This window comes from Ipomoea nil, unplaced genomic scaffold (assembly GCF_001879475.1).
Source record: "Ipomoea nil cultivar Tokyo-kokei standard unplaced genomic scaffold, Asagao_1.1 scaffold1043, whole genome shotgun sequence".
Lineage (NCBI taxonomy): Eukaryota > Viridiplantae > Streptophyta > Magnoliopsida > Solanales > Convolvulaceae > Ipomoea > Ipomoea nil.
In genome coordinates, this window is record NW_017617471.1 from 22,184 (window position 1) to 49,825 (window position 27,642).

Here is a 27,642-nt window from a genome sequence, read left to right on the forward strand (position 1 = left end):
GAGAAGGAACCCCACCTTCTACTGCCAATAACATAAGTTCTTCTCATCTGGGCACCATCCAAAATTGTCGTATATATGCGTATCAGTGTATGAATAATATCATAAGGACGGTTTTGCCCCTCAAAATAACGGCGTATAGATGGAAATTGTAACGGAAGACCAATTTGTGTACCGTTTTAAAAGTTAGAGGACTAAATTGGGTACTTTTAATAGTCTGGGACTAAATCAAGTATTACGTAATAGTCGGAGGACTAAAATGTGTATTAACTCTTCTTTTAAAAAGTCAATAACCAGTACTCCTCATACATGTAATCATTAGTGTGTGGACCATGGTCCACATAAGTTGTGTGAACTATATTTTGTATACTGTAAAATAATGTATATTTAGTACAAAAAGAATGTACATTCAGTACAAAAATAATATACATTGTATTTAAGAGATGTACATTATTTTTGTACTGAGTGTATATTATATTGTATAATATACATATTACATACAGTACAAAAATAATGTACATTTAATATATTAAAAATGTACTTTTTTATTGCGATCCACATAACACTGTATGGATCATGATTCACGTAATAATTTGCCGCATACGTGAGAACCGGCCCAAAAACCGTAACCCAAAAATCGAGTCCCATTTCAGCATGCTTCCAGAAATAGGCCGAAATTCTAAAGCCCGTCTAGGGGAGGGGGACTGGGGGACTGGGGGAGGGAGGCCGAAATTCTAAGATTCTGTTACTTACTACTTACAGAGTGAAGAGAAGCAAATATCGGAAAAAGGTGCTCGCCTTCTCTACACGCTTTGTGATTCTGCCGGACGCTCTCTCTGAGCCTGCTGTTTCTCTAGGTCCGTCACTTCTCAAAGTCTTGCCGGTTGTTCTCAGGTACTTTTTGATCGGAGTTCTGATTGGAGAATTGAGTGCCGCCCTTCGACTTCATTTGATAATTTCTTCGTGTTTTCTACGAGATCAATGTTCTAGCACGCTGTTTCAGATGTCAGGTTTGAATTCTTAGTATTTATAAGGAGTTATTACTGCTGGCGAAGCATTATTGAAGCGGATTCAAGCTCGGGAGTGTTCGATTTTTTTGTTGTCTGATCAGTTGTTGTTAAGTCTGTTTACTGTTTTTGGAGAGATCCAAGTTGAAACCTTCGGATTCTGATCCGGAGATTCTCATCTGATTGAAATATTGAATGACTATTCATATCTGGTGACTTATTATTTAGTTTCATTGGAATTTGAGATTTTCTGTGTTTTGAATATTATACTTTGTTAATTCACCATTATAGTTTATAGTTTAGAGTCGATGTTGGTGTGGGGAATGACAATATGACATGATTGACTAGTGAGGAGCCACCATTTGGTGTTTGCTGTTGTTGGTGGTGTGTGTATAGCATGCTATATACTTGTATATTAGGTTCCCCCATTAAGTTAGGCAGAGATAGGCCTAGTGGGAACTTTGAGAAAGTTTGATTTGCTTTTTCTGAAGGAAAATAAAGCAGAAAAGGTTAGTTTTATCCAATTATTAGAACCTGGATCATCTTGATCTCTTTTTTTAAAAATAATTTCTTCAAAGGAGAAGTGGTTAGTAGAATGGCACAGAGAGGTAAAGGTCTTCATTCAATCAAATCTTTACCTGTGGATTTTGAATTTGTGAAGTCTGATTCTTCAGAGCAACTTGATGTGGGAAATGATACTGGTTATAGAATGACATCAAATAGTATACCAGAGAATGGGGAATTTTTGAGTAAGGTTAATGGCAATGTTAATAGGGATAATGATGAATCCCCTTATAGAAGTTTGAGCTTTCCTATGGATGAAAGGCCTTTTGCAGTTTTAGATGATCCGAATATTGCTACCTCTCATTTACTTTCATTTGCCCCCACTGCTGTTGAATCAAAGTGGAGTGACACCAGCTCATATGCCACCAAAAAGGTATCCCTTTAATATTACCTTTTGCTTCCACTTTTCATTATGTTCCATTCACTGATATTTTGTTTCAGACTGTATGTGACTTGATTATTTGATTTTCCGAAGTTGTAGAATCGTTCTTGTTCATTCTCTCTATTTGTATATTTGCAAACTTGTGTTGCTTCAGTACGAGAGCACATTAATCAATCTGCCTTTACTTGGCTCTTATGGTTGTTGAAGAATGCTTCTACAAAGCAGGCAGTCTCTTGTTTATCAGTTTGTATATTTGCAAACCTGTGTTGCTTCAGTACGAGAGCACATCAATCAATGTGCCTTTACTTGGCTGTGATTGCGATATCGCTCTATTTGGCGCACCTAGCTAGTTGTTAGAAGCTGAACACTGTTAAGATAAGTGATGAGATTAGAAATGTTTTCTAAAATTAGTTGTTGATTAAGTTGATATATGTAAAAAGACTCCAAATGACATCTTTATATTAAAAACACAAAATAACGAGCATAAAAAACAAAAATAAATTGAAAGTTGGGAGTTGTTTTTCTCCAAATGCTATGTGGGATAGTGTCTGAAATTAAGAGCTTTTTTATTTTTTAAACTATTATTTACCAAACACAATTAAAAGTTCAATTATAGTTTAAAATAAGCGATAAGCTCTTAAAATGTCATCGCCAAACAGAGTCCATACAAAAAACGTTGACTTAGATAATTTCATTCTTAGAGTCTTTTTTGGTATTGTAAGAAAGTGGCATATCATTTCTTCAACTCTGTTGAGCTGAAAAAACATTGAGAGCCTTTTATCCCCTGAAACATATTTGCTTTTATCCCTTGGCAATTGTCTACAATGGTGTTTGTAAGTCTTATTAACACCAGGGATTCCATTTTTAAAAAATTATTATTCATGTTAACGGTACTTCTTTCTTTCCTTTCCCCCCACTATCACAAAATATTCTCCCTATCAATTCTCTTTTTCAAAATAGAAGTTCCTCTTTTTAATATATTTAATTTAATTGTTGTTTATGTGAAGAAGCAGAGGATTTACGTGCTCAAATTCTTTGACATTATTTCTGCATATTGGTTTTTAGTCAGTAGAACCTGTCATATTTTTATTGATTGTGTCACCTATTTATTAAAGTTTCCCTTTTCAGAAGTCACATTCTTGGTTTCAACTTCCCAATGGGAAATGGGAGCTTGCGACGATCATTTCCACCTCTGGAACTGAGTCAGTGATATCATTTCCTGAGGGAAAAGTGAGTTTAACTAGTTAGGTTTTGTGTTTGGTCTATAGTAGTCAAGTTTATAATTATTGTCATTATTTTTTCTTTTTGGTGGCTTGATTGCAGGTGTTGAAAGTGAAATCTGAAAATCTGCTACCAGCTAATCCTGATATCCTTGATGGGGTTGATGATCTTATGCAACTAAGTTATCTAAATGAGCCATCAGTTTTGAACAATCTTCAGTATCGCTACAGTCAAGATATGATATATGTAAGCTAATATTTTCAAAGGGTGTATATGTTAGTCCTGCTTATTGAGTACTGTATTTCGCTAATAACATCATGTCTTTTCCAGACAAAAGCTGGACCAGTTCTTGTAGCCATTAATCCATTTAAGAAAGTTCCATTATATGAAAATGATCACATCGAAGCATATAGGCGTAAATCCATTGAGGGTCCACATGTATATGCTATAACAGATACAGCAATGAGGGAAATGGTGCGAGGTACTTTGACAATCTTCTCTGAGAATAAAATATTATAATGTCTAGTTTGGAAATAAATTCTTCAGAATTCTGACATTTTCTTTTGATGCAGATGAAGTAAATCAGTCTATCATTATAAGGTTAGCAAGTTGATATCATTTTGTTATTTTCTTGTAAATGTCAGGTTAGTTTGTTCATATCTCTCTAGCTTTAATGCCTCTATTGCTCGTATTAGTGTTCTTTTGTTCTCTATTAGTCAATTCACAGCGTTACCTGATTGAGCTCATTCCCATATGGGCATTCAACTTATTTAGATTGATGTTTTGGTGTAAATTACTAGTTTTTTAGTGAGTGACAAGTTATGTTCTCCCGTCACGGGCATGAAAACAGTCAAACATAAAAGAAAAGAACAAATAATGGAAATTGGGTAAAATCACTATAGTCGAAGACTAAATTGGGTATTAATAGTGGGGAAATTACCAAACTACAGTTGAAGAGGACTCAGTTAGGGAAAGCCATCGAAGCCGAGGACCCAATTAAGCACAAAAAGATGTTTAGGACTAAGTCAAGAAAAATCACTATAGTCGAGAACTAAATTGGGTTGGGTATTAACTCTTTTTCTTTTTCTGTAGTCAGCAGATCACCAAAGCCAAGCAGATGCCCTACAGCAGCATAATTTTAATCTTAATTTTTTAAGTCGTGGGAGTGGGGAGGAGTTTCACTAGATATCTATTGCACAAATTCACAAAATCATGCTTTGTTGTTTATGATAAAGTTTGTTGTTTTATTTTTTATTTTTTTTAAAAAAATCTATTCACTTTGTCTGATTGTCTCAGTGGGGAAAGTGGAGCAGGCAAAACAGAGACAGCAAAGATAGCAATGCAATACTTGGCTGCACTCGGAGGTGGCAGTGGAATTGAGTATGAGATTCTGAAAACAAATCCCATCTTGGAAGCCTTTGGTAATGCAAAAACATTAAGGAATGATAACTCAAGTCGATTTGTAAGTTAATTTTCATTGTTCTTACATGTTATAAAAAGCCTAATGAAATACTTAATGTAATCAATTAAAGCTCGGAAGTTCCCTTTGCTAGATTTTGACAAGGTACAAAAATTCATTGACAGGGAAAACTGATTGAGATTCACTTTAGTCAGACAGGAAAGATATCAGGGGCAAATATTCAAACTTGTAAGATCACATACTGTAAAGTTTCTTAAGTTGGATTTGCTATTTACTCTTATGAGGCCACTGGTGACTAACATATCTGATTCTTCTTTTTCTGGTCTGCAAATGTGACTCCTTAATTTGCAGTTCTACTTGAAAAGGTATTTATTTCTCCCATTTGTCGTAATTGGTATATTCATTTGTTTCTTACACAAATAAGTGAAATAGCTTACTCATAAGTTATTACTTGCAGTCAAGGGTTGTACAGTGTGCGGAGGGAGAAAGGTCATATCATATCTTTTATCAACTTTGTGCAGGAGCACCACCTCTGCTCAGAGGTATAAATCTATAATGCTACTGTTTATTTTATTTTTATTTTTATTAGATTTGGCCCAACACAAGCCCCCCACAAGCCAGCTGCAAAAGGTGTGTAGGTTTGTGTTATGAGATGTGATCAAATTTGGGTAAAGTCCCAAAGGCACAATGACCAATCGTCAATTTCCTTCACAGTTCATTAGTTCAATAAGTCAGTACAAATGTACAATGTCTTGTAGCTGGTTTGAGTACAACTTTTGCCAAAAGTATCCCCATAACAACATGCTTTATCCTATTTAAAGGTTTGACCCTTCACTTGTAACTGCCAATTCAACTGCCCATGACCTTGGGACTCGTTTGAGGACCCTTCACTTGTAACTGCTAATTCAACCTCCCATGACCTTGGGACTGGTTTGAAGACCCTTGACTTGTAACTACTAATTCAATCATCCATGACCTTGGGACTAGTGGGAAGTTAAGTCCAATCATTATCTTGACTGTAACTTCTGTGCCTTGTGGCCCTTGCCCATCATAACTTATGGGAACTGCTTCCATCAACCATGGGCCTTAACTGACAGAAAAGAAATGCTCAGTCACCCTACTTTGTCACTCAACAACCGAGTGCCTATTCAAAATTTGGGCCTCCAGGACACTACGGTTGGCACCGTCCTCCTGGACTGGGTTGGGACAGTACACATTGCCCCATCAATTGTTATTTCAATGAACATTGTATAAGTCTGGCAATCATGTTGTATACCTGGTAACTTGCTTTTGGTAGTTCAGGCACTTTTGTAATCTTGTATTATTAGAATAAGCTTCAAATCTGCCTTAAATGTTTTGGGAAAACATTTAAACTTAAACAGATTCTTTCCTAAACATTAACTACCAAACGTAAAGGATTGGCAGGAAGGAAATGCTTTGTGTTTTTCCTTCTGGATATGTACAAATCTATCTCCATTTGTTTTCTGTTACCTGCTCTTTTCTTATTATTTATCCCTTGTAAAATAAATATGAGCATGAGGTGAGGATGGAGAATTAACAAATGTAAAACATGTTGGAACTTGAAGATATTTGTATAAGGTTCTGGATGAAATACCATAAAATAAAAATTTAGTTCATAAGTGCATAGTGTTGCATCACATGTATTATGATTTAGAGCATTTGGCTTTGGCATTATGCTGCTGTTAAAAATGAAGTTTCTAATTCTTTGCTGTTATATGGGTGCCTTCTTTGCAGGGAAACTAAACTTGAAGGGGTTGAATGATTATAAGTATTTGAGGCAAAGCAATTGTCACTCCATATCTGGGGTTGATGATGCTGAACAATTTCAAGTTGTAGTGGTAATATATATATATATATATATATATATATATATATATATATATACTCTTTTTAAGTGTATTTTCATTCTTATATCACTGAAAAGGATATCCCTTTTGCAGCTGTTCAACTCTATTATCTACTTTATTTTCTTTTGATGTGAAGCCATATTGTATCGGAGGCTAAATTTACTCCTCTTTTTTTTTTTTTTTTTTTTTTTTTCTTTTTTCCAGGAAGCTCTTGATGTTGTCCATGTTAGCAAAGAGGACCAGGAGAGTGTATTCTCAATGCTAGCAGCTGTGTTGTGGCTAGGGAATATCTCTTTTACAGTTGTTGACAATGAGAACCATGTTGAACCTGTTGTTGATGAAGGTAAAATATTCAGGACCTTCTAAGCATTTTTGAGCTGCTTGAAAGTAAAAAATGGCTTGAGGGATTTAGTAAAAGCAAAATATCTTTGTAATAATGACTGTTAGTGTTGCTCTGGTGTTTCACTCGATTAGTATATACAGCTTTAAGGTGTTTATTGTGAACTCCAGTTCTTGAAGTGAACTTTTTCTAATGCTCCAGGGCTATCTACTGTTGCTAATTTACTGGGTTGTGATGTTGAGGCATTAAAGCTGGCTTTATCAACTCGAAAGATGAGGGTTGGAAATGATAATATAGTTCAAAAGCTAACTCTAATTCAGGTAAGGATATATTAATTCAAATTTTATTCAGTTCTACATGGTAATTGGTGACACTATGTTATAATGGTATGCTACACATTTATTGGTTGTCATGTTTCTATCATTCAGGCCATTGACACAAGAGATGCATTGGCAAAATCAGTTTACGCTTGTTTATTTGACTGGTTGGTTGAACAAATAAATAAGTCACTTGCAGTTGGCAAACGACGAACTGGGAGGTCTATTAGTATTCTTGATATTTATGGTTTTGAATCTTTTGAGGTTTGTTCTTCTGCTGTCTTTTCTTTATCTGTTTCTTGCTTTATTGTCTTCTAATTGCGTATTATTTTGCTCTCTTTCAGAGGAATAGCTTTGAGCAGTTCTGTATTAATTATGCCAATGAAAGGTTGCAGCAACACTTTAATCGTCACTTGTTTAAGTTGGAACAAGAGGTTACTTCAATTTCTTATATGTCCTATATTTAATAGATTCTATTCAAGCTTTACTGTTCAGCTGGTGGCATGCATGTCCTTTTTCTAGAATATCTACCTAAATCTCTAGTATAGGCATTGTACTTTTAAAGAATATATAATGGAAACACTACTGAGACATTTTTGGTGGAATATAGAGGTCAGATCAAGAATAAATGATTTTTTTAATTAGTAGTAGCAGCAGTAGGAAGCATGGGCATCAATTGCTTAGTAAATGCAGGGCCAGTATAATTCTCCCTCTGTCCCATTTTGTATGTAATATTTGGATAATGAGGTTTGATTTAAGTAATTTATATTTCAATCTTTTATAATGTATAATTTAGTATTAGTGAATAATATTTTAAAACTACAATAGAAGTTCTATTAAACAGAAAAGACAAAATTTGCAAATTATATAAAATTGTTAAAGAAAATAATCAAAGAAAAGGAATTGGTTTGACCAATGAGTACTGAGTAGTAAATAGGGCATATATAAAATGGGAAAGAGGGAGTCGACTTAAATCTGCAACTAGGGTTGCCTAATCCTTACATTCAACCTGAGAATAGAATCTTCAGTGCTGGTTGAGAATTTCTGTCAGTGCTGTTGTTAACCCTTTTTAATGGATGGTTTCACTGTAAGAAAATTTTGGATTACTTTTTTCCTTGGCGATATCATGGGTTTGCGGGTTTCCATTTTGTATGGCTGGTCCCCTACTGTTCTCTTGGAGCTTTACAAGTGCTTAAGGATTCTGCTTGCTCTGCATTAACTTTGGTGTATATAAATGCATTTTCACTCATGATAATTAATGAAGTATTCTTATTCATAAATGGCATTTAGATTCTTAGAGAATGCAAGAAGTTGAGGTGCATTCTCTGTGTTTTGTCTCAATATAATCAGTTGTAGACTTGTAGCAATGATTAGAAGTGCCTATGAAAGTTCTCCAAGGATTCGAGTTCGTTGCATATCCATATCTCCTCTTGATTTTGTTCTTTAAGCTTTGAATTATTTCCTCCAGGAATACATTCAAGATGGCATTGACTGGAAAAGAGTTGATTTTGAAGACAATACAAACTGTCTAAATCTTTTTGAGAAGGTAGGGAATTACATTTTATAACTAAGAATGTCCTCTGCATGGAGACAGAGTACCTAAAGCTATAAATTAATGATTACTGAAGGAAATTGTGATTTCCAGCCCCCCACCCCACCCCACCTTCTCCCAAGAGAGAGAGAGGAGAGGAGAAAGGAATGAGATTGTAGTAGTAGTAGTTAATATGCAACTTATATTCATAAAATTGCAGGGGCATTGGAACTTAGTGAAAGCTTTTCATTCGTTGTTTATCATAACCAATTTTTGCTGCAAGGTTATTCTAAGTGAAAATTAGCTACTCTGCCCAGTTATCTTCTTATGTTACCTACAACCTCTAATCAACAACTTACTCATTGTTACCATCCAACTGTCCCAATTTCTTTTTCCAATTTGGTTCTTTTTTCAACCCAACATACAAAGGTCAATGTTATCGACCACCATTTAGAAAACTGGCCACCATAACCACCTACTGAAATCATTCCTAGTATAATTATCATCTGCAACTGTCCCAAGTTCAAACAACTCTAGATATATGCTTATGATTGTGAATAATCAATTTCTAAAAATCATCTGGACTTCACATATGCAACTGTGGAAGGATGAGGAATAAGGCAAACAAGAACTGTATTGGGTTTGGGAATGTTTTCAAAGGGAATTATTAAGTAAAAGGGGTATTTGATGGCATTGCTATGGTGGCTGTTTATTCTTCTTTTTTTTTTTTCCTAGTCTAAAATAGTAAAATGATGTATGCAGCTCATCTTTTCAAAATTTCTACTCTATTGGCAGAAACCACTTGGATTGTTATCTCTTTTAGATGAGGAGTCAACCTTTCCTAATGGCACAGACTTGACATTTGCAAATAAACTCAAGCAACACTTAAATTCTAATCCTTGTTTCAAAGGCGATCGAGGCAAAGCTTTTACAGTATGCCATTATGCTGGCGAGGTATGCAGCTCAGTGATAAATCCTAATCTTTATTTAAACCTCCCAGACCTTGAAAGACAAGGGGAAAAATGATCCTGTTGTCCCTTCATCTCAATTATCTAATTTTATCTATATTATGGTATAGTCCTGGGTCAAAGATGATCAGAGTTGAGATTTAGATAGTAGTTGTGTAGCAAATAATCTGGCAGTGTTAAACCATTTTGCATTCTGACATGGTCATAATCGGGTAAAACAATTATGCAACGATCGTGACATGGTCAGAATGCGATGATGGTACTATTCTTTATCCCTTTTTTTTTTTTTTTTTTTTTTTCATTTTCAATTTACGAAACTTCTATTTTTATTCCCAGGTCACATATGATACATCTGGTTTTCTTGAGAAGAATCGTGATTTACTCCATCTGGATTCCATTCAACTTCTCTCTTCTTGCAAGTGCCACCTTCCCCAGATTTTTGCATCCAATATGTTATTTCAAACTGAGAAGATTGTTGTAGGCCCCTTGTATAAATCAGGTGGTGCTGATTCTCAGAAATTAAGCGTTGCCACAAAATTCAAGGTAATATTACACCTGGGTGATTCTTTGAAGTGATGTTTTTCCTCTACTTTTCTCTTTGGAATTGTATTAACTACCTGGTGCCAATATGCTTTGTGGGGTCCTGCCTTAATTGACTCTACCTGTTGCTCAAATTTTCCATTGAGTTGTTCTACAGTATTGGAAGGATTTGTGCATGATTTGCTCAACAATTGCATAATTCTTAGTGATTACTTAGCTCCTAAACACAAAATGTTCATGGAAGAATTAGAGTAAATTTCTCTTCCTTTCCATCTAATTCTTTAAAAGTTGTGCGATATCCAATGGTATAAAAACAACATTTCTTCTAATGGGGGTACTGGGAATGATTACACTGGCGAGTGATGGCACTTTGCCACACACCAGACCGTCCACTTCAATATTTCTAACAATTATTTTTTAACAGAAACAATGATGTCATTTATGTTAATAGGGGGGGAACTCGTTGTTCATGTTTTCCTTTTATACAAGAGCTTTGTCATCTTCTCCCATGTCTCTGAAACCTTTTCTTGGGGCAGAAGGTTAAGAATTAGCTTTTGTTCTAAATATATTTCTTTTTCCTTGCTTTTAGGGTCAACTATTCCAATTGATGCAACGGCTTGAGAGTACGACATCACATTTCATACGCTGTATCAAACCCAACAACTTTCAATCTCCTGGAAAGTACGACCAAGGACTTGTTTTGCAGCAGTTGCGATGTTGTGGTGTTTTAGAAGTAGTTCGAATATCCAGATCTGGATTTCCTGCAAGAATGTCCCATCAAAAATTTGCTAGAAGGTAAGTAGCAAATAGCAATGTTCTTTTCTGTGCCTTAAAGTTTTCTTTATATCTGCTCTGCAATTGATCATAATTGTTCTGCTTCAGATATGGGTTTCTGCTACTGGACCATGTTGCCTCGCAAGACCCACTAAGTGTTTCAGTTGCAATTCTTCATCAGTTCAATATTCTGCCTGATATGTATCAGGTTGGCTATACCAAGTTGTTCTTCCGAACTGGGCAGGTGAGATCAAAATAGCCAGGCATGTTTCTCGAAGGTGAACACTACATGCCTGGCTGAATACCATAAGAAAGAAGCTTTTGCCTCATGCTTTTATATGTGATATTTATTGCATATATTTTTTCATAACCGGTCATTACATAATCGCTCATTTCAGGTTGGGGTGCTTGAGGATACTAGAAATCGCACCCTCCATGGTATCTTAAGTGTTCAAAGCTGCTTTAGAGGTCACCAAGCTCGTAAATCCCTTAAAGAATTGAAGAGAGCAATTGTTACTCTCCAGTCATGTATGACTGCCTAAACTTAATTTTTCTAATTTGTCATCTACTCATCTTACTCTTTCTGGGTCTATTCTATTTGAAGATCTTTCCTTGTACAGTTGTTCATGGTGAAAAAAGCAGAAGAGATTATGCAATCTTGCTACAGAAATACAGATCAGCTGTGTGTATACAGAAGCATGTAAAGGAGAGGATTCATAGGAGAACTTACAGAAATGTGTGTAGTGCATCCATCCTGATACAATCAGGTTATTGTTTAAACTTCCCAAATATTTTTCTAGTCATTAGAAATTTTCATTTGATAGTTGGTATGCTCAAAATCCGTATCTAAAATGTCATGGCAATAAGATAATTTTTAACCGAAGGCTGTTATTTGGGTCTCTCTTTTTTTTTTTTTTTTTTTTTTTTTAAGGAACCCCAGTCACACCATGCTTATTAGGAAAAATATTTTTTGCTTTCGGCTTTAGTGTTCAGACTTCAGAGTTCAAATGCTTCAAAATAATCTCTAGAGAGTAATTTTATTGTATAGCTAGAATATTGTTCTGTCTGAACTTTGTAGTTCTAAGGTCATTTGGGTATCAGCTTTTACTTTAAAGATGCTAGTTAGTGATATGTCTCTTCTAATTTATTTCTCCAGCTATACGTGGATGGCTGGTAAGAAGATGCTCTGGAGACATAGGGCTTCTACAGTTTGGTAGCAAGCAGGTAATAGTGAACTCTAAGATCAATAGTTAAATGTTCTTTATCAATGTGGAATAATTTCCCCATATATGGAGTATCTATGTGGTAATTTGCCATTGGACCAAATGGAAAAGAACTCATGTTTAGTGAATTACGGTAGCCCCAATTCTTTTGCAGAAGTACAATAAAAATATTTGTTGCACTTTTATTTTATATGTGCACACGCACACATAATATTTACAAGCTTCTAAACAGGGTAACGAGTCTGAAGAGGTATTGGTGAAGTCTACATTCCTAGCTGAATTACAACGCAGAGTTCTAAGGGCTGAAGCTGCACTAAGAGAAAAAGATGAGGAGAATGACATCCTTCACCAACGGCTCCAGCAGTATGAAAACCGTTGGTCAGAATATGAGTTGAAAATGAAGTCTATGGAAGAAGTGTGGCAAAAACAAATGAGATCATTACAGTCAAGTCTATCTATTGCGAAGAAGAGCCTGGCTTTAGATGATTCTGCACGGAACTCAGATGCATCAGTGAATGCAAGTGACGACAAAGAGTCTACTTGGGATATAGGGAACAACAGGACCGCCCTCGAGAACAATGGAGTGAGGCCTGTGCGTGCAGGTCTAAGTGTTATTGGCCAATTAGCTGAAGAGTTTGAACAAAGGAGTCAAGTATTTGGTGACGATGCAAAGTTTTTGGTTGAGGTTAAATCTGGTCTGACCGAGGCCAACTTGAATCCTGATCATGAGCTTAGAAGACTGAAACATATGTTTGAATCTTGGAAAAAGGACTACGGAGTAAGGCTAAAGGAAACCAAGGTTATATTGCATAAACTGGGAAGTGAAGAAGGGGCTAGTGATAAAATGAAAAAGAAATGGTGGGGAAGGAGGAATAGTTCAAGGTTTAACTGAGTGATTTGTAAACGTAAATAAATTGTATTGTTTGCATTTTGAGTTGCATCACTACTCACTAGCAAGCTGGAGTAATTTTGTATAGAAGTGAAATGTTTAGTTGTGTAATTTAAATCCTTGATAGCCATTTGCATAATTTGTGAACAATGATTCATATATTTAGTGATGATTGCAAATACAACTTTTAAACTACAATTAGAATATGAAAATGTACATTTGCTACACTTTAGTCCTATCTTTGAGCTCTTGTTCTGCTATCTTAGTTTTTGTTTTTTTGTTTTTTCCTTTTTGTATATTAAACTATAGACCTTTTGCTGCTCAAGAGAGCTAATTGTAACGCGCGGGCAGCGTTACCACGCGGTTCCGGGGTTTGCTACGCATTTCCGGAATTTTCTAGCACTTATACGCAGCATCCCAAAGTTGGTGGAATGGTTTGGAGGTATATAGATAGCACTAGAAGAGGTAGGAGTGCTATAGAACATTCTAGAACATTATAGAGTATTCATAGTTGTGTAGGGATATATAGAATACTCTAGAATATTAGGGAATCCTCCCACTTGTGTAGGGAATTTTGGAGGATTCTAGAGGATTCCTCATGAGGAGGTGGAGTAGTATAAATACCCCACAAGGGGCTCATTTGTAAACCATCCAAGGGAATCCAAGAGGGAGGGATCCAAGAGGAATTCAAAGAGGGAATCAATTAAGCTCTCAAGTACTTTTGCGATATTCTTGCCAACTTGTTTTCCTAGCCATCCCACCAATTACGTAGCATACTTTCGAGGGTCGAAAGAGAGGCTGACTTGGCTATTTAGAGGGGAAAAATAGCTAAGGCCGCACGTGACTTAGTGGGGGAAAATAAGTCCGTGACAGTTGGTATCAGAGCCGCGTTCGTAATTGGGGTTGCTGGTTCGTTGCGATGGCTAACGTGGAGGATGTTCGTGTGTCGGACACGACCGAGGAACGAGGGAGGGAGCCCGTTCCTACCCAAGGCAAGAAGAGGCGCGACCAAAGCAAAGCGAGGGAGGTTGCTGCTTTGGAGCAAATCATTGGGGATAGACTCGAGAGGGTCGAGTTCAATTTCAAAGCACTTGAGGAGCATGTTATGGGGGAGTTCGATAGGGTCAAGGACGAGCGTCAAGCCATGGAGGATCGCCTTGACCAATTCGAGGAGAAAATGATGAGTATGTTCGAGCTGCTGCAAGCAAGCATCGAGTCTATACACGAGGATCTCGCACTGTGCAAGAGGGCCGTTGCGAGTGGAGAGGCGACCACTGCCACATCAAGTCCGAGGATTGAGGTCCCACGACCGACATGTTTCAAAGGCGTACGGGATGCCAAGGAGGTCGAGAATTTCCTTTGGAAAATGGAGCAATATTTCGAGAATATTGGCCTCACTGATGACGTGAAGAAAATCAAGGCTGCTACTCCTTATCTCACTGATACGGCTATGCTTTGGTGGAGACGCAAGCACGCCGATATCGAACGAGGAACCTGTCGCATAGACACATGGGACGAATTCAAGAAGGAGCTCAAGCGACATTTCTATCCGGAAAACGTGGTCTATGAGGCACGTAAACGACTTAGGGAATTGAGGCAACGAGGATCTATCCAAGACTATGTGCAAGAGTTCACAACACTTATGCTTCAAATTTCCAACTTGTCCGAGGAAGATTTATTATTCTACTTTGTCGACGGGTTGCAACAATGGGCGAGACAGGAGGTACAACGACGGAATGCTCGGTCAGTAGACGAAGCAATTGCCATTGCCGAGTCACTAACCGACTTTCGTCCCCAACACCACTTCGATCCGTCGAAGAGAAGGGACGCGAGTCCACCAATAGGTGGGGGAGAGCAGCATCATAACCGAGATGTGGATAGCCCGAGGAGGTCACCAACTCCAAAGAGGGACAGGGGCGTCGCACGAAGGGAGTACGAGGAAAAGAAGAATGCCTTCGTGCCAAAGTTTGCGTGCTACATATGCAAGGGGCCGCATCCAATGAGGGATTGTCCGAAACTTGGTTCACTTTCGGCTATGGTGGAACAACATGAGGCCAAAACCCATGAGGAAGAGGAGACAAGTAGGATGGGATCGCTCCAACTTCTCACTGCCCTTAACGCCAAAACAATGCCAACGACGACGAACAAGGGGTTGATGTACGTCGAAGCGTTGGTGAATGGGAAGCCAACACGAGCTTTAGTGGATACTGGTGCCACCCACAATTTTGTGACCGAGGATGAGGCTAGAAGACTCGGTCTTCGTTGGACAAAGGGGGAAGGTTGGCTCAAAGCTGCCAATGCGAGAGCCCAACCACTCAACGGCGTAGCACGAGGCGTGGAGCTACGCTTAGGCACTTGGAGGGGCCAAGTGAACTTTTCCGTGGCACCATTGGATGATTATAAAGTCGTGCTTGGGATGGACTTTTTCCGTCAAGCCACTGCCATCCCCATGCCATCCTTTAGCACAATATGCATCTTGGAGAAAGGCTCCATGTGTATGATCCCAACCATCGGAGGTCCCAAGAGGCAAGTGGAGGGGGCACAACGACTATCAACCTTGCAAGTCGTGGAAGGAGCCAAGGAAGGAAAAGCCAACACTGGGACCAACACTTGGGTGAAAAAGAGGAGGAAGCCACAAGAGGATAAGCCGCGCCATAAGACCATGGGAAGCCGGAGGAAGATTTATGGCAATCACAAGGCTTTTGGAAGCATACAAGGCGACGAGGGCGTCGCCAAATTAGGTGGGGGAGGATGTAACGCGCGGGCAGCGTTACCACGCGGTTCCGGGGTTTGCTACGCATTTCCGGAATTTTCTAGCACTTATACGCAGCATCCCAAAGTTGGTGGAATGGTTTGGAGGTATATAGATAGCACTAGAAGAGGTAGGAGTGCTATAGAACATTCTAGAACATTATAGAGTATTCATAGTTGTGTAGGGATATATAGAATACTCTAGAATATTAGGGAATCCTCCCACTTGTGTAGGGAATTTTGGAGGATTCTAGAGGATTCCTCATGAGGAGGTGGAGTAGTATAAATACCCCACAAGGGGCTCATTTGTAAACCATCCAAGGGAATCCAAGAGGGAGGGATCCAAGAGGAATTCAAAGAGGGAATCAATTAAGCTCTCAAGTACTTTTGCGATATTCTTGCCAACTTGTTTTCCTAGCCATCCCACCAATTACGTAGCATACTTTCGAGGGTCGAAAGAGAGGCTGACTTGGCTATTTAGAGGGGAAAAATAGCTAAGGCCGCACGTGACTTAGTGGGGGAAAATAAGTCCGTGACATAATTGATACATAGAGTCAGAAGAGCTTGAAGGAGACGAGATGGGGATTTCAAACTTTTGGACTGCCCAAGGTTACCCTCATCACAATGACAAAAACGATAACGGGAAGTGTTAAATGACAAAAGTGATAATTTGATATTAAATTTAAAATTGTCACAAAAAATAAGGAACTTATGTGGAAATTAACTATTTAAATTAATTATTTATGTGCATAAAATTCATTATGTGTATAAATGTGTATTATTTATGGGCATAAATTCATTTATGTGTAAATTTGTTTTGCCTTTTGATGCCGGTATACAGATAAAATTGAGTTAATTCCAGCAACGGTCCTTTGACTATTGTGATTTTTCAAAATTGGTTCTCGTCTTTTAATTTGGACGAAATAGACCCTTGATCATCACATTTGTTCTAGCATTGGTCTTTCCGTTAACCATCAGTTTATTAGGCGTTAGTGAATGGGGCTAAAATGGTCATTTCCTTGATTTCTTCTTCACTTCCATCGTAGCCGAAGCAAGTCTCCAGAGCCCGATTTTGCATCCTCATCCTCATTTCCATCGTTCTAAATGCTCCGTACAGCTTCGCGGGCCTTCTCAATCGTGATACTAGAGCTCAAAACCCTCCGGAGCCGCGATCCTCTACGATCAACCCTAGCAAAAGGTGCTCCATAAACACGGTGTCTTTCCCCAACGCCTTGGCTTCTTTCTGGGAGAACACCACCTTTTTGACAGCTCTCTCGGTGAACATCTCGAACACCCCGCAGACAATAGCAAGAGATCACCTCGCTTTACGTGGGAGCGCGCCGCAGGCCCTGGCCGAAACTAAAATTCCAAAAAGCGTCGAGGAGCTAGAGCTAGGGCTGCTTGCATACCAAGTATGCTTTCTGGAGCTGATGTGGTGGTTGCTGCAAAGACTGGTAGTGGCAAAACCCATGGGTACCTGGTTCCGTTGACTGATAAGGTATGCCAAAGTTCTGGTATATTGGGAGAAAGTGTTGTTGGCCGGGAAGCAAACAAGTCCAGTAAACTTTTTCTTGTTCTCTGTCCAAATGTCATGCTGTGTGAGCAAGTGGTTCGAATGGCTAATTGTCTTCGTAATGATGGTGGCGAACCTGTCATCAGGGTTGCTACTTTTGGTGGCCGACAGGTACTGATATTATCAAAATTATCCTTAACGGTCATGTGGTGAACTAAATGGCTAGTCATTCTTGCATAGCATCTTGCTCTTTTGATTGGAATCTCTTTTTACCATATGAACTGTTCCCCAAGGACTAAACTTTACCCCGCAGACTTGGCCAGTGAAAGAACCATATATAATGGTGTCAGCACCCGCTGCAACTTTGAATTATCTTTGTACAATTGAAGTTGGGAATCATGGCCGATCTAAATTTATACGTTGTGTGAAACATGTTGTAATTTTTCTTCCAATTGAAATGCATCATCAATCGCCTATTTGGCTTATTTCAAATTCATCATGCCTAAATATTAACAATTATTTTATTATAAATAAACACCAAATTTTTGATGAGGCAGACATGTTCCTTTGTGGCAGTTTCCAAAACCAAGTTATTCGGCTCTTGAATATGCTTCGTTTTTATGAAAAGCAATTATCCCTCTTAAGAAATTATAGAGTTGAGATAGTGACGGGCTCAATTCCTGATTTTCCTCTCGGTTCTGATCAGGAGCACAACAGGGACCTACTAACAGATTTCAGCAAAGAAGTAGATGATACTCGTGTAATGGACTCAAAAGTTAATAGCAAGGTTGCAAAGAGAACATATTGGCGAAGAGCGAGAAAAACATACGAGCAAGTAAGCAGTAATTTTTGTTGCTGCCGCGCTTCTTGTGAATGGAAAGAAAACTATCGGAGCAGTGTTAAAACGGATGTTTCCTGACGCAAGCTGGGCCAGTGGAAACTACCTCCATTGCCACAACCCAAGGTGTTAGGTTTTTTTTTTCCCTAGTTTCTGATCATCTTATAGCATGGTTTAGTGGAAACTACCTCCATTAAATGATGGGTTTGGAATACTTCGAACAATGGCGTTTGCAAACACTGTTGATGCAATGGAAGTTGTTGCTAAAGTCTTGACGGGAGCTGGAATTGAATGTTTCTGCTACCACAATAATAGCTCGTTGGAGGAGCGAACAAAAAATTTAATCAATTTCCAGAAAGGGGATATTTTTGTGTGCAGCGATGGTTGCATTAAAGTGAAGAAGAAAGTAATCACAAGAAATGACTATTTTAGCCTCTTCACTAATTCCTAACAAATTGATGGTTAACTGAATGATCAATGTGGGAACAAATTTGATAATCAAAGTCTATTTGATCAATTGAGGATTAATTTTGTCCAAGTGGCTTGTAGTCCACTGGTATCGGGTTGCTCCCCTGAGTGGGAGGTGTAAGATTCGAACCTCAGTTGAAGTAAATAGTGTCTATATGTAGAGTATTCCCTTCCTTAATAAATAAATAAAAGTCGAGGATTAATTTTAAAAAATCATAATAGTCGGGGATGCTGACTCGGGGAAAATTTGTCATGGCAGATTGCTTGTAATTTTAGACGTACGCGGTACGCCCGTAGTGGCACTCAACCTAAAAATCAATATCTCTCTCTCCAAGAAAACAGGACTTCTCCCTCCCGAGCAATCTCATTTCGCCGGCGACACAACAGCAATAATAAGCAAACACTCTCGGTTATTCTCCCTCAGGTTCGTTCTATCTGTTCACTCTATTCCCCTCCCTGTTTAAAACAAATTCAGATTTTCGATTGCTACCTTACACGCTATTTGATTTGTGATGCCATGTCGATCTCTTTCTCTTTGTGTGTGATTGAGGATTTTGAAGAGGCCAGTATGCGAATTTCATCCCTCAACTCTGGGCTGTGAGCCCGTGACCGTGTTTTGTTTCTGGTTGTAATCCTCGCGTCATGGTGGGTGGATCCCAGGCCCCATTCCTGGGAGGCGCCAATGTTGGAAGAGGTCAACACCGTTTTGTCCCATCACGTCTCTATCCTTTCCTGTTCCTTTGGGTCATTACCGGCCATTGCTCTATTACCGTCCACAATTTGTTTGTCGGCTACTAATTCTGCCCTTTAGTAGTCATAGTCATTCAAAATATAAGCATTTATTGTTTTCTTAATTTACAAATATGAACATCAATTTCATGTGTTAATAACATTGCTTTTCTTAGAACCGTGGCCGTCTAAAATTGTTTAAACCTAAATACGATTGCATAAACTCAGAATATACCCCTTTGCTGCAGTCACGTTTTATGTGTTCATACTTGATAGTTGATACAAACTATTTGTATATTTCACTTCTAATCTATACAAGCTTCAACTTTTATTTATTTATTTTATTGCAGAGCCCTTTTAGACTACGACAAGAGGTTTGCTGGGCTGTGATCGACGACCCGGGCTGTCAAATAGACAGCCCCATTTTCTCCACGGGAAACAACAGTCCAACAGCCTCTCGAAAAGAGGAATAAGGTTGTTGAGTCAAACCCATCATTGAATTAATTTTGAACACATGTTTGTGTTTTTTTTTTTTTTTTCGTGTTATTTGGGGGTTATTTTTATTACAGAGGAGCCTAATCCTGTCAGGGCTCATCAATCTTCCTGTACTAATATTATGCAAGTGCTCATATTTTAGAACCTCTTTGGACATTTACTTGAAGAATTTATTGGTATCTCTGTTGTTTATTTTAGGATCTTTTGATAGTCGTATGAAAGTAACTCTTGTAAGGTATCATGGGTTCCTTGTCTGGAATCCTTCAAAGGCCAGTACTTGCAGCCTCTGCAGTTGCCTTAGCTTCTGTTTCTGCCGATCTTCATGATAAATTGCAACCCTCCAAATCATCGGAAAGTTGTCTGTCATTGGAACAGCCAAGTTCTGTACACTCTGCAGCAATTGAAGAAAAGAAGAAATCATGGGTGCATCATATATCAGCTTCCAAGCTTGCTAGCGTGTCTTTTGTCACCAGAATACAAGTCCCAGTGTCACACATACAAAGCCCTATTTCTACCTCCAGTCAAAGCTCTTTTCCAAGTCATTTCACCTCTTCAGCTTCTTCCCCTGTTTTACTCAATTTGTATCGGACTGCAGCATTGGACAGGTCTGCAAATCCAGCTACATGTGTGCATCCTCTTCCTTCCTCACCTCACGAAGGATTATATATATGGCATTTGCCCAAGCCAAGTTCTATTGATGTATCCGGATGTTCTGACTGCTCATCATCAAAGTCAAGGACACTGGTTATATTGCTAGGATGGTTAGGGGCAAAGCAGAGGCATCTCAAGAGATATGCAGAGTGGTATAACTCCAAAGGCTTCCATGCTGTCACATATACATTTCCTTTGCCTGAGATTCTTAGCTATCAGGTTGGGGGGAAAACCGAGCACGATGTAGAATTGCTTGTAAATCATCTTGCTGATTGGTTGGAAGAAGAGCACGGAAAAAATTTGGTTTTCCACACTTTCAGCAACACTGGATGGTTAATGTGAGTCCTTCTCTCATTAGAAGCATCCCCCCCTTCCTCACCATGCAAGATATATGTCTTTTGTGGACCGCAGACCACTGCCTAATTGTTTTTCTTCTTTTACAATCCTTAAAACAGTTATGGAGTCATTTTGGAGAAGTTACAGAAACAGTATCCTACACTAAAGGAAAGGATAAAGGGTTGTATTGTGGATTCTGCTCCTGTGGCTGCTGCTGACCCACAGGTAATATTGTCTGCGGACATTTGTGATATAACCCTGCTTCATCACTTTTGTAAATACTGTGTCTCAAGTAATGCTGGTTAAATAAATATTGGTTTGGAGTACTTTTTCTTTCACAGACTTTTCTTCGTCAGTTGTATTGGATCTTGCTTTCTAATTTGCTTAATTAAAATGGCTATGAAGAACACTATGCTTAGCATTTCTGGAGGCTTCTGGATACAAATCTCCAAATTTATTCCATCTTTGCATTACTATGTTGTAAATCACGCATATGTATGGGGATTTTCAAATGTGTCCCTCTTCTGGATGTTTTCTTCCATTCATTTTCTTGTAATGTCATGCACGATATGCCTCAAGCAACTGTAAGCATTTGGATCGTTGCATTTCCTTTTGAATTTGATTGAGTTTGCCTTATCTAGGTTTGGGCTTCAGGATTCTCAGCTGCTTTTCTTAAAAAGAATAGTTTTGCAACCAAAGGTTTTGTAAACTTAAGTGAACCTCATTCAGAGACAACGGTTGCAGCAAGGACAGTTGTAGATGCCAGACCTGCAGTAACTGAAGCAGCATTGTTACTAGTGCTGGAGAAGTTCTTTGAGGTGGTTTTGAATCTTCCAACGGTAAACAGGTAAAGACTTTTTGCGTACATGAATTTTATTTAGGGATACAAAGAGAATTTCAGCTCTCAAGTATTCAAGCACTTGTTTGTGTATAAATTGGTTGAGTGAGAACTAATTCCGAAACTCAACTGAACTTGATGTAAGTGTCTTAATGGTCATATCAATGCCTATGATAATCTAACTAGATTGTGTAGTTCTTTTCTGAAATGAATTGTTTATATAGCTCCTTGTTAACTGTACTTTTTGAAATCTCAGGAGGCTCTCTGATGTTTTGAATCTACTGACATCCCAACAACCCAGCTGCCCACAGTTATACATTTACAGCACAGCGGACAAAGTTATTCCTGCAGGGTCTGTGGAATCCTTTATAGAGGGACAGCGACGGACTGGTCGTGAGGTTAGAGCTTGCAACTTCATATCTACCCCCCATGTTGACCATTTCCGGAATCATCCAGAACTGTATACTTCTGAGCTCGCTCAATTTTTGGAGGATTGTGTGCTGACCTGTTGCAGCCATTCATCTTAAATAACTGCTAACCAGCCTCAAATTCTTTTATATTCTTTCCGTGAAGATACATACATAACATGTACAATTCGTTGAAACAAAATAGAAGATACCCTTTTCCTGAGGTAAAGGTTAATAGAACCACATTGTTGAGTCTACATACTGACGGGAGATGCTGTTTTGACCATTTGCTCTAAATTCTTTTGCTGCTTGTTCTCTGCTTCATTTTTGACGTGTAAAGTATTGTTCAAAATGGAACATTTGCCCATTTCAGGCTATTTGGTTTTTTTCAGTTATTGATGTTCAAAATTTACGGTGACCGAATAATAGACAATATATATACTATTAATTAATTTTATATTTATACATATAATATATGTATATGTGTATGTATTTGTGGTTTAGCCTAATAGATGACCACTCCATAAGCAAAGCCAAATGCCTTAATATCAGCCAAATAGCCCAATGCTCATTGCAACGCAAATTATATCGTGCACCGCGGTGCATGATTGATCATGCACTGCACATCAAAACGATGTCGTTTTGTTTAATGAAAAGAAACTGAATCTTCGCAAAAAAATAACTCTGTTCTTCCGTTTCATTTTGTATACATTGCAGTTTCAGTTCAACACAACTACAGTTTCATTTTGATATAACTACAGTTTTATTCAATATTTATACACTCAAATATGTGAAAATCTTATTTAATTTTATTTTATATACACTATAGTTTCATTAAAACACAACTACATGATCATTTCAATATAATTACAGCTTCATTGTACAATATACACTCAAATATATGAAATGTTATTCAGTTTCATTTTATATATACTGTAGTTTCATTTCACCACAACAACAGTATTATTTTGATATAACTACAGTTTCATTTGATAATATAAAAATAATACGTGAGACAGTGTCGGTTTAGACACATTATAATGTCACTCCGTTATAACTGCAGAAACAGTGCCGTTTTGACGCGCGGTGCATAATCGATTATGCACCGCGGTGCATGATATAATGACGGTCATTGCAACCTACCCAACACCAGCAATATAAGAATCTAACACTATTGCACAAACCTACAAAAGCTCTAAATTCAGTCTCCTTCACCCGTTTTAAATCAGCGACTCAGTCCTCTCCACCCTTTCACTATCTCAGGTATGAAATCACTTATTCACACAAAATGTAGTGGTAGGGAATATCCCGACCGACATAAGCTCCACCCCGACCCCAGTACCTTTGTCTTTGTCTTTCTGTCTTTGTAGGTAACAGGTCGGGTATTTATGAAGAACCCGGTCGGGAAGCGACCGGGAGTTGCCCGAGCATCGTTGTCGACCGCCGAGCGGTAGCCCTTTGGCAAGAGAGCTGACAACAGGACACGTGGCGGCTCTCTACGACGACAGATAGGGCACCCGGGAGGATGACACGTGGTGGCTACGTGGAGGACATGCCGAACGGCTGGAAACCTGTCCCCGGCATAGCGGCTATAAATACCCACAGTAGCTACAGTGGAAAGGACTTTTGGACGATCGATAGGTTGTTACTAGAGAATCCCGACCGCAGTCAGTCGGTACTCAGAGCAACCAAGTAGATTGTACTTAGGGCCTTTACCGTGATCAATAAAATCTTTTACTTGCTTTATTTGGTCTCGGGTTTGTTTTATATTGCTTGCGTAGAATTAACAGTATCATGTAGTATCGCATTTTACTTATTAATTGTTCTGAAGACAAATTATATCAGGTATGAATTTACTTTTAAAGTATATTCTTAATGTGCTATATATTTCATATTAGTGAATTCATTATATTTTAATTAATATGAGTATGTATTTATTTTTATTACATGCTCATTTTTTATATATTACAAATTCAAATTCATATGAATTTATAATATACTAAAAATTAACATACAATATACTAAAATGAATTCGATTCATCTTGTTCAAGGCCTTGGGTATAAGCATTGTGTTCCAAAATATATTAATGTTATTCCAATTTCCAACTTAACATAATGTCAAAGTCCAATCATTTGATATTAATATAGTAGATGACAAGTCTTACTTAAGATTTATTTTTAAGTGTGTAGTGGGATTTAATTATTGTCAAGAACAAGATAATTTATCATGATTTTTGAAAAATTAAAAAATTAGAAGATAGAAAATAAAAAACATGTGTAGTATCACAGTTTTTCATTTTAAAAATAAAAAATATTTTTTTTTTTTGAATGCTACTCGCTCTACACAAAGAGCTAATAACGCCTCCACAGAGGCTCAAACTCACAATCTTCCAAATGGAAGTCCAACCCAGGTACCATTGGACCACATAGTCCTAGTATAAAAAAAAATTATATAGTTTTCTATAAATCTTTTTTTCCTTTTGATTATATATCACTATATAAAAGAAAAAAAATTATTTATATATTTTCACAATTATCTACTTATATATTTATACACTAATATTAAATTTATTATCAAATTCTTTTACTTGTCACAATTTTTATCTTTTATACTCACATTTGGTAAAAGTTATACGTTATTTATATTATCACATCACATCACAGTTAATATAAATCCAAAAACTTGGATTAAATTAAAAAAAAAAAAAAAGAAGAAGAAGCTTCCAGAGTCTCTCCTTGTCAATAAAAATAAATAAATAGTCTAATAGGCTGGTTTTCTTCCTGTCTCCATGGCCTGTGAATCAGACTCCAAAATCGGCGCCGTAATCTATAATCCCTGCATTAACGACAGCCTGGGAGATGACGAGCTTCGTGCCGTGCTGGCAAGACTGGGGAGCGATAAGGACAAGGAAAACTTCGGGTTGGTCTGCAAGCGGTGGCTCCGCCTCCAGAGCACTGAGAGGAAGAAGCTCTGCGCCAGGGCTGGCCCCTTCATGCTCTGCCGACTCGCCGCACGCTTCACCCGCCTTCGCGAGCTGGATCTCTCCCAGTCTGTCTCGAGGTCCTTCTTCCCTGGCGTCACTGACGACGATCTCTCCGTCATCGCCACTGCTTTCTCTTGCTTGCAAATTCTCAATCTTCAAAACTGCAAAGGTCAGCCCTTCTACTTTTTTTTTTTTTTTTTTTTTCAATAGTTTTGGGTTATATTTTTGATCGATTAACTAACTGCAAATCGTATTCTTTTTCATTCGCTGGGGTGGAATTATCACAACAATTTCAAGTTCATTTGTTAATTAATAGGTCTGAATTTGAAAATAAAATAAAATAATTATTGAGAACTCCCAAGGTTCTTAATAATAATTACTAATGAGAAACGTTTGTTAATATGGAGTGTATTGGGTTCATTAGTTAATTTAGTTTAACTTCAAAAAAACATCAAAATTGCAAGGATCAATTCTTGGTCTTCCCTTTCTATGAATAAATGTGGTAAATTTTGAGCGTTTCTGTTTTATTTTTTAGGCTAAATGTTTCATGGATATAGGTACCAACAATGAATACTATTGTATGGACTATCAAGATCTGTAGTTTTCATATGTTGAACTGGCATAAAGTATGGTCTTATTCTTATTATCATACCACTTGTGTATTTAGAATTGGTGGCTTTTGCCAAAGCCTTACCATTTTTCACTTGTTAAGTAAATAATTGCTGAAAACAGATAAGCATTTTTACTAGTATAAGTGTTTTGAACTGCTAATATATGTTTAATTTCAATTTCCCTCTTTCTTTATGAATATGTAAATTGAGATATGAGCTTAGCTATTTTGTGTCCTGTTTGAGGATTTACAGGCATAACAGATGTTGGAATGAGAGCCATTGGTTCTGGTCTCAGCTCTCTACAGTCCTTAGATGTATCTTACTGCAGAAAACTAACAGATAAGGGGCTATCAGCTGTTGCTGGAGGTTGTCATGACCTGAGGGCCTTGCATCTTGCTGGCTGTAGATTTGTGTCAGACGCATTATTGAAAGCTCTCTCGGAGAAGTGTCATAATCTAGAAGAATTGGGTTTACAAGGATGCACCAACATTACTGATTCTGGTATCACTGTTCTTGTTGAAGGTTGTCATAGAATGAAACACTTAGATATCAACAAATGCAGCAATATTGGAAATACTGGTATTTTTGATGTATCCAGAGTATGTTCAGCAACATTGGAAACATTGAAGATGTTAGACTGTTATAGAGTTGGTGACGAGTCAATCTCCAACGTGGCCAAATACTGTAAAAATTTGGAGACGCTTATAATTGGTGGCTGCCGGGACATATCTGATGAGTCTATGATATTACTGGCTGATGCTTGTAACAATAGTTTGAGGAGACTACGAATGGATTGGTGTTTAAATATTTCAGACGCTTCACTGGACAGCATTCTAATGCGGTGCAGAAAGCTTGAGGTTCTTGACATTGGTTGCTGCGAAGAGGTAACAGATGCTGCATTTCGGCAATTAGGAAATGAAGGGTGCAAGTTGGCTTTGAAGATTTTGAAAGTAAGTAATTGTTCAAAAATCACTGTTGCAGGAATAGACAAGCTTTTGAAGTCGTGTAATTCTCTTGAATATCTAGATGTCCGGTCCTGCCCACATATCACTAAAGCTGAGTGTGAGGAGGCAGGGTTGCAGTTTCCTGAATGTTGTAGCGTAATTTTTAATGGGAACTTGGGAGAACAAGATGTTTTAATTTGATATATAATATTTGAGATTGAAAAGCTGAGGATTCTGTGAGTTGCTTCTGATGCAAAGGTAAGCCAGCAAGCTATCTTTGAAGATCAATGGGGGGATATTTCCCTTATAAACAAGGAGCTATCTCTGAAGATCAATGGGGGATATTTCCCTTATAATCTATCTTTGAAGATCAATGGGGGGTTATTTCCCTTATAAACAAGTGTCTTCTCTTTATTCTTTATCCTGTATTATTTGATTTGATACTAAAATTGTCCTCTCTATGTCTTCTCTCTTTCATCTGTCAGAAAATTTGTATATTATGGATGACAATTGCTTAACTACCACTGGTATGTAGTTAGGTTTAGGGTTGAAGATTGTTCTGGGTTTGGGTTTGGATGAGGCTGTGAATCCTGTGATTGATAAACTATGTTGTGATGATCTTGTTTTGAGATTGACTCCCTAGATCGTATGTTTTTTTATTTTATTTTATGTAGAGTGTATATATGTGATTATGTGGTTGATTTTTTGTACTATAAATGAACTGGGTTTATCCCGTTTGTGTACTTCACGTGTATGTATACAAAATTTGGAGGAAAAAATTAAACATAAAAATAGATAAATATAAGAATTGGAAAAAACAAGAAGAAGAAGAAAACAGAATTGAAACTATATATATATGAAACTGCAACAACAACAAAAAACCATAATAAATATATAATGAACATAATCTGACAAATTAACATGAAATTTAAATTTATACTACTTACAAATTTTTATTTTTTTTTCCTCTAATCCCTCATTCCAATCAAAATTATAATTACTTCTGAGGCATAATGATGTGATTGGAGGATTGAAA

The 27,642-nt window shown here is 37.7% G+C and overlaps 3 protein-coding genes across 9 annotated transcripts; all 3 read left to right on the top strand.

Moving 5' to 3' along the window:
- The first annotated feature begins 755 nt into the window (after nucleotides 1–755).
- On the top strand, nucleotides 756–13,245 carry LOC109181485 (myosin-1-like). Of its 5 annotated transcripts, none has more exons than XM_019331270.1 (23): nucleotides 756–1,941; nucleotides 3,079–3,180; nucleotides 3,274–3,417; nucleotides 3,502–3,652; nucleotides 3,744–3,771; nucleotides 4,468–4,633; nucleotides 4,756–4,819; nucleotides 4,943–4,956; nucleotides 5,049–5,133; nucleotides 6,347–6,441; nucleotides 6,664–6,802; nucleotides 7,001–7,119; nucleotides 7,228–7,380; nucleotides 7,461–7,550; nucleotides 8,585–8,662; nucleotides 9,443–9,601; nucleotides 9,952–10,158; nucleotides 10,745–10,950; nucleotides 11,038–11,173; nucleotides 11,328–11,457; nucleotides 11,550–11,696; nucleotides 12,086–12,153; nucleotides 12,385–13,206. In XM_019331270.1, the coding sequence occupies exons 1-23, from the start codon at nucleotides 1,600–1,602 to the stop codon at nucleotides 13,042–13,044; spliced, it is 3,483 nt and encodes a 1,160-aa protein (XP_019186815.1). In that variant the 5' UTR covers nucleotides 756–1,599; the 3' UTR covers nucleotides 13,045–13,206. The 5 variants fall into 5 exon arrangements, with proteins under 5 accessions (XP_019186815.1, XP_019186814.1, XP_019186817.1 ...); XM_019331269.1 differs by having other exon boundaries at nucleotides 757–1,941; nucleotides 6,347–6,450; XM_019331274.1 differs by having other exon boundaries at nucleotides 1,876–1,941; nucleotides 3,066–3,180; nucleotides 6,347–6,450; nucleotides 12,385–13,245.
- Nucleotides 13,246–18,863: 5,618 nt separating this feature from the next.
- Nucleotides 18,864–22,377, top strand: LOC109181487 (transmembrane protein 53). 3 transcript variants are annotated; one of them, XM_019331277.1, is made up of 7 exons: nucleotides 18,864–19,035; nucleotides 19,172–19,305; nucleotides 19,691–19,814; nucleotides 20,034–20,824; nucleotides 20,942–21,047; nucleotides 21,464–21,669; nucleotides 21,917–22,377. In XM_019331277.1, the coding sequence occupies exons 4-7, from the start codon at nucleotides 20,076–20,078 to the stop codon at nucleotides 22,185–22,187; spliced, it is 1,332 nt and encodes a 443-aa protein (XP_019186822.1). In that variant the 5' UTR covers nucleotides 18,864–19,035; nucleotides 19,172–19,305; nucleotides 19,691–19,814; nucleotides 20,034–20,075; the 3' UTR covers nucleotides 22,188–22,377. The 3 variants fall into 3 exon arrangements, with proteins under 3 accessions (XP_019186822.1, XP_019186821.1, XP_019186823.1); XM_019331276.1 differs by having other exon boundaries at nucleotides 18,864–19,305; XM_019331278.1 differs by lacking the exon at nucleotides 19,172–19,305.
- A 2,469-nt stretch (nucleotides 22,378–24,846) lies between these two features.
- Nucleotides 24,847–26,963, top strand: LOC109181488 (F-box/LRR-repeat protein 20). Its single transcript, XM_019331279.1, has 2 exons — nucleotides 24,847–25,220; nucleotides 25,915–26,963. Exons 1-2 carry the CDS (start codon nucleotides 24,857–24,859, stop codon nucleotides 26,805–26,807), a joined length of 1,257 nt encoding a protein of 418 aa, XP_019186824.1. The 5' UTR covers nucleotides 24,847–24,856; the 3' UTR covers nucleotides 26,808–26,963.
- The last annotated feature ends 679 nt before the right edge of the window (nucleotides 26,964–27,642 follow it).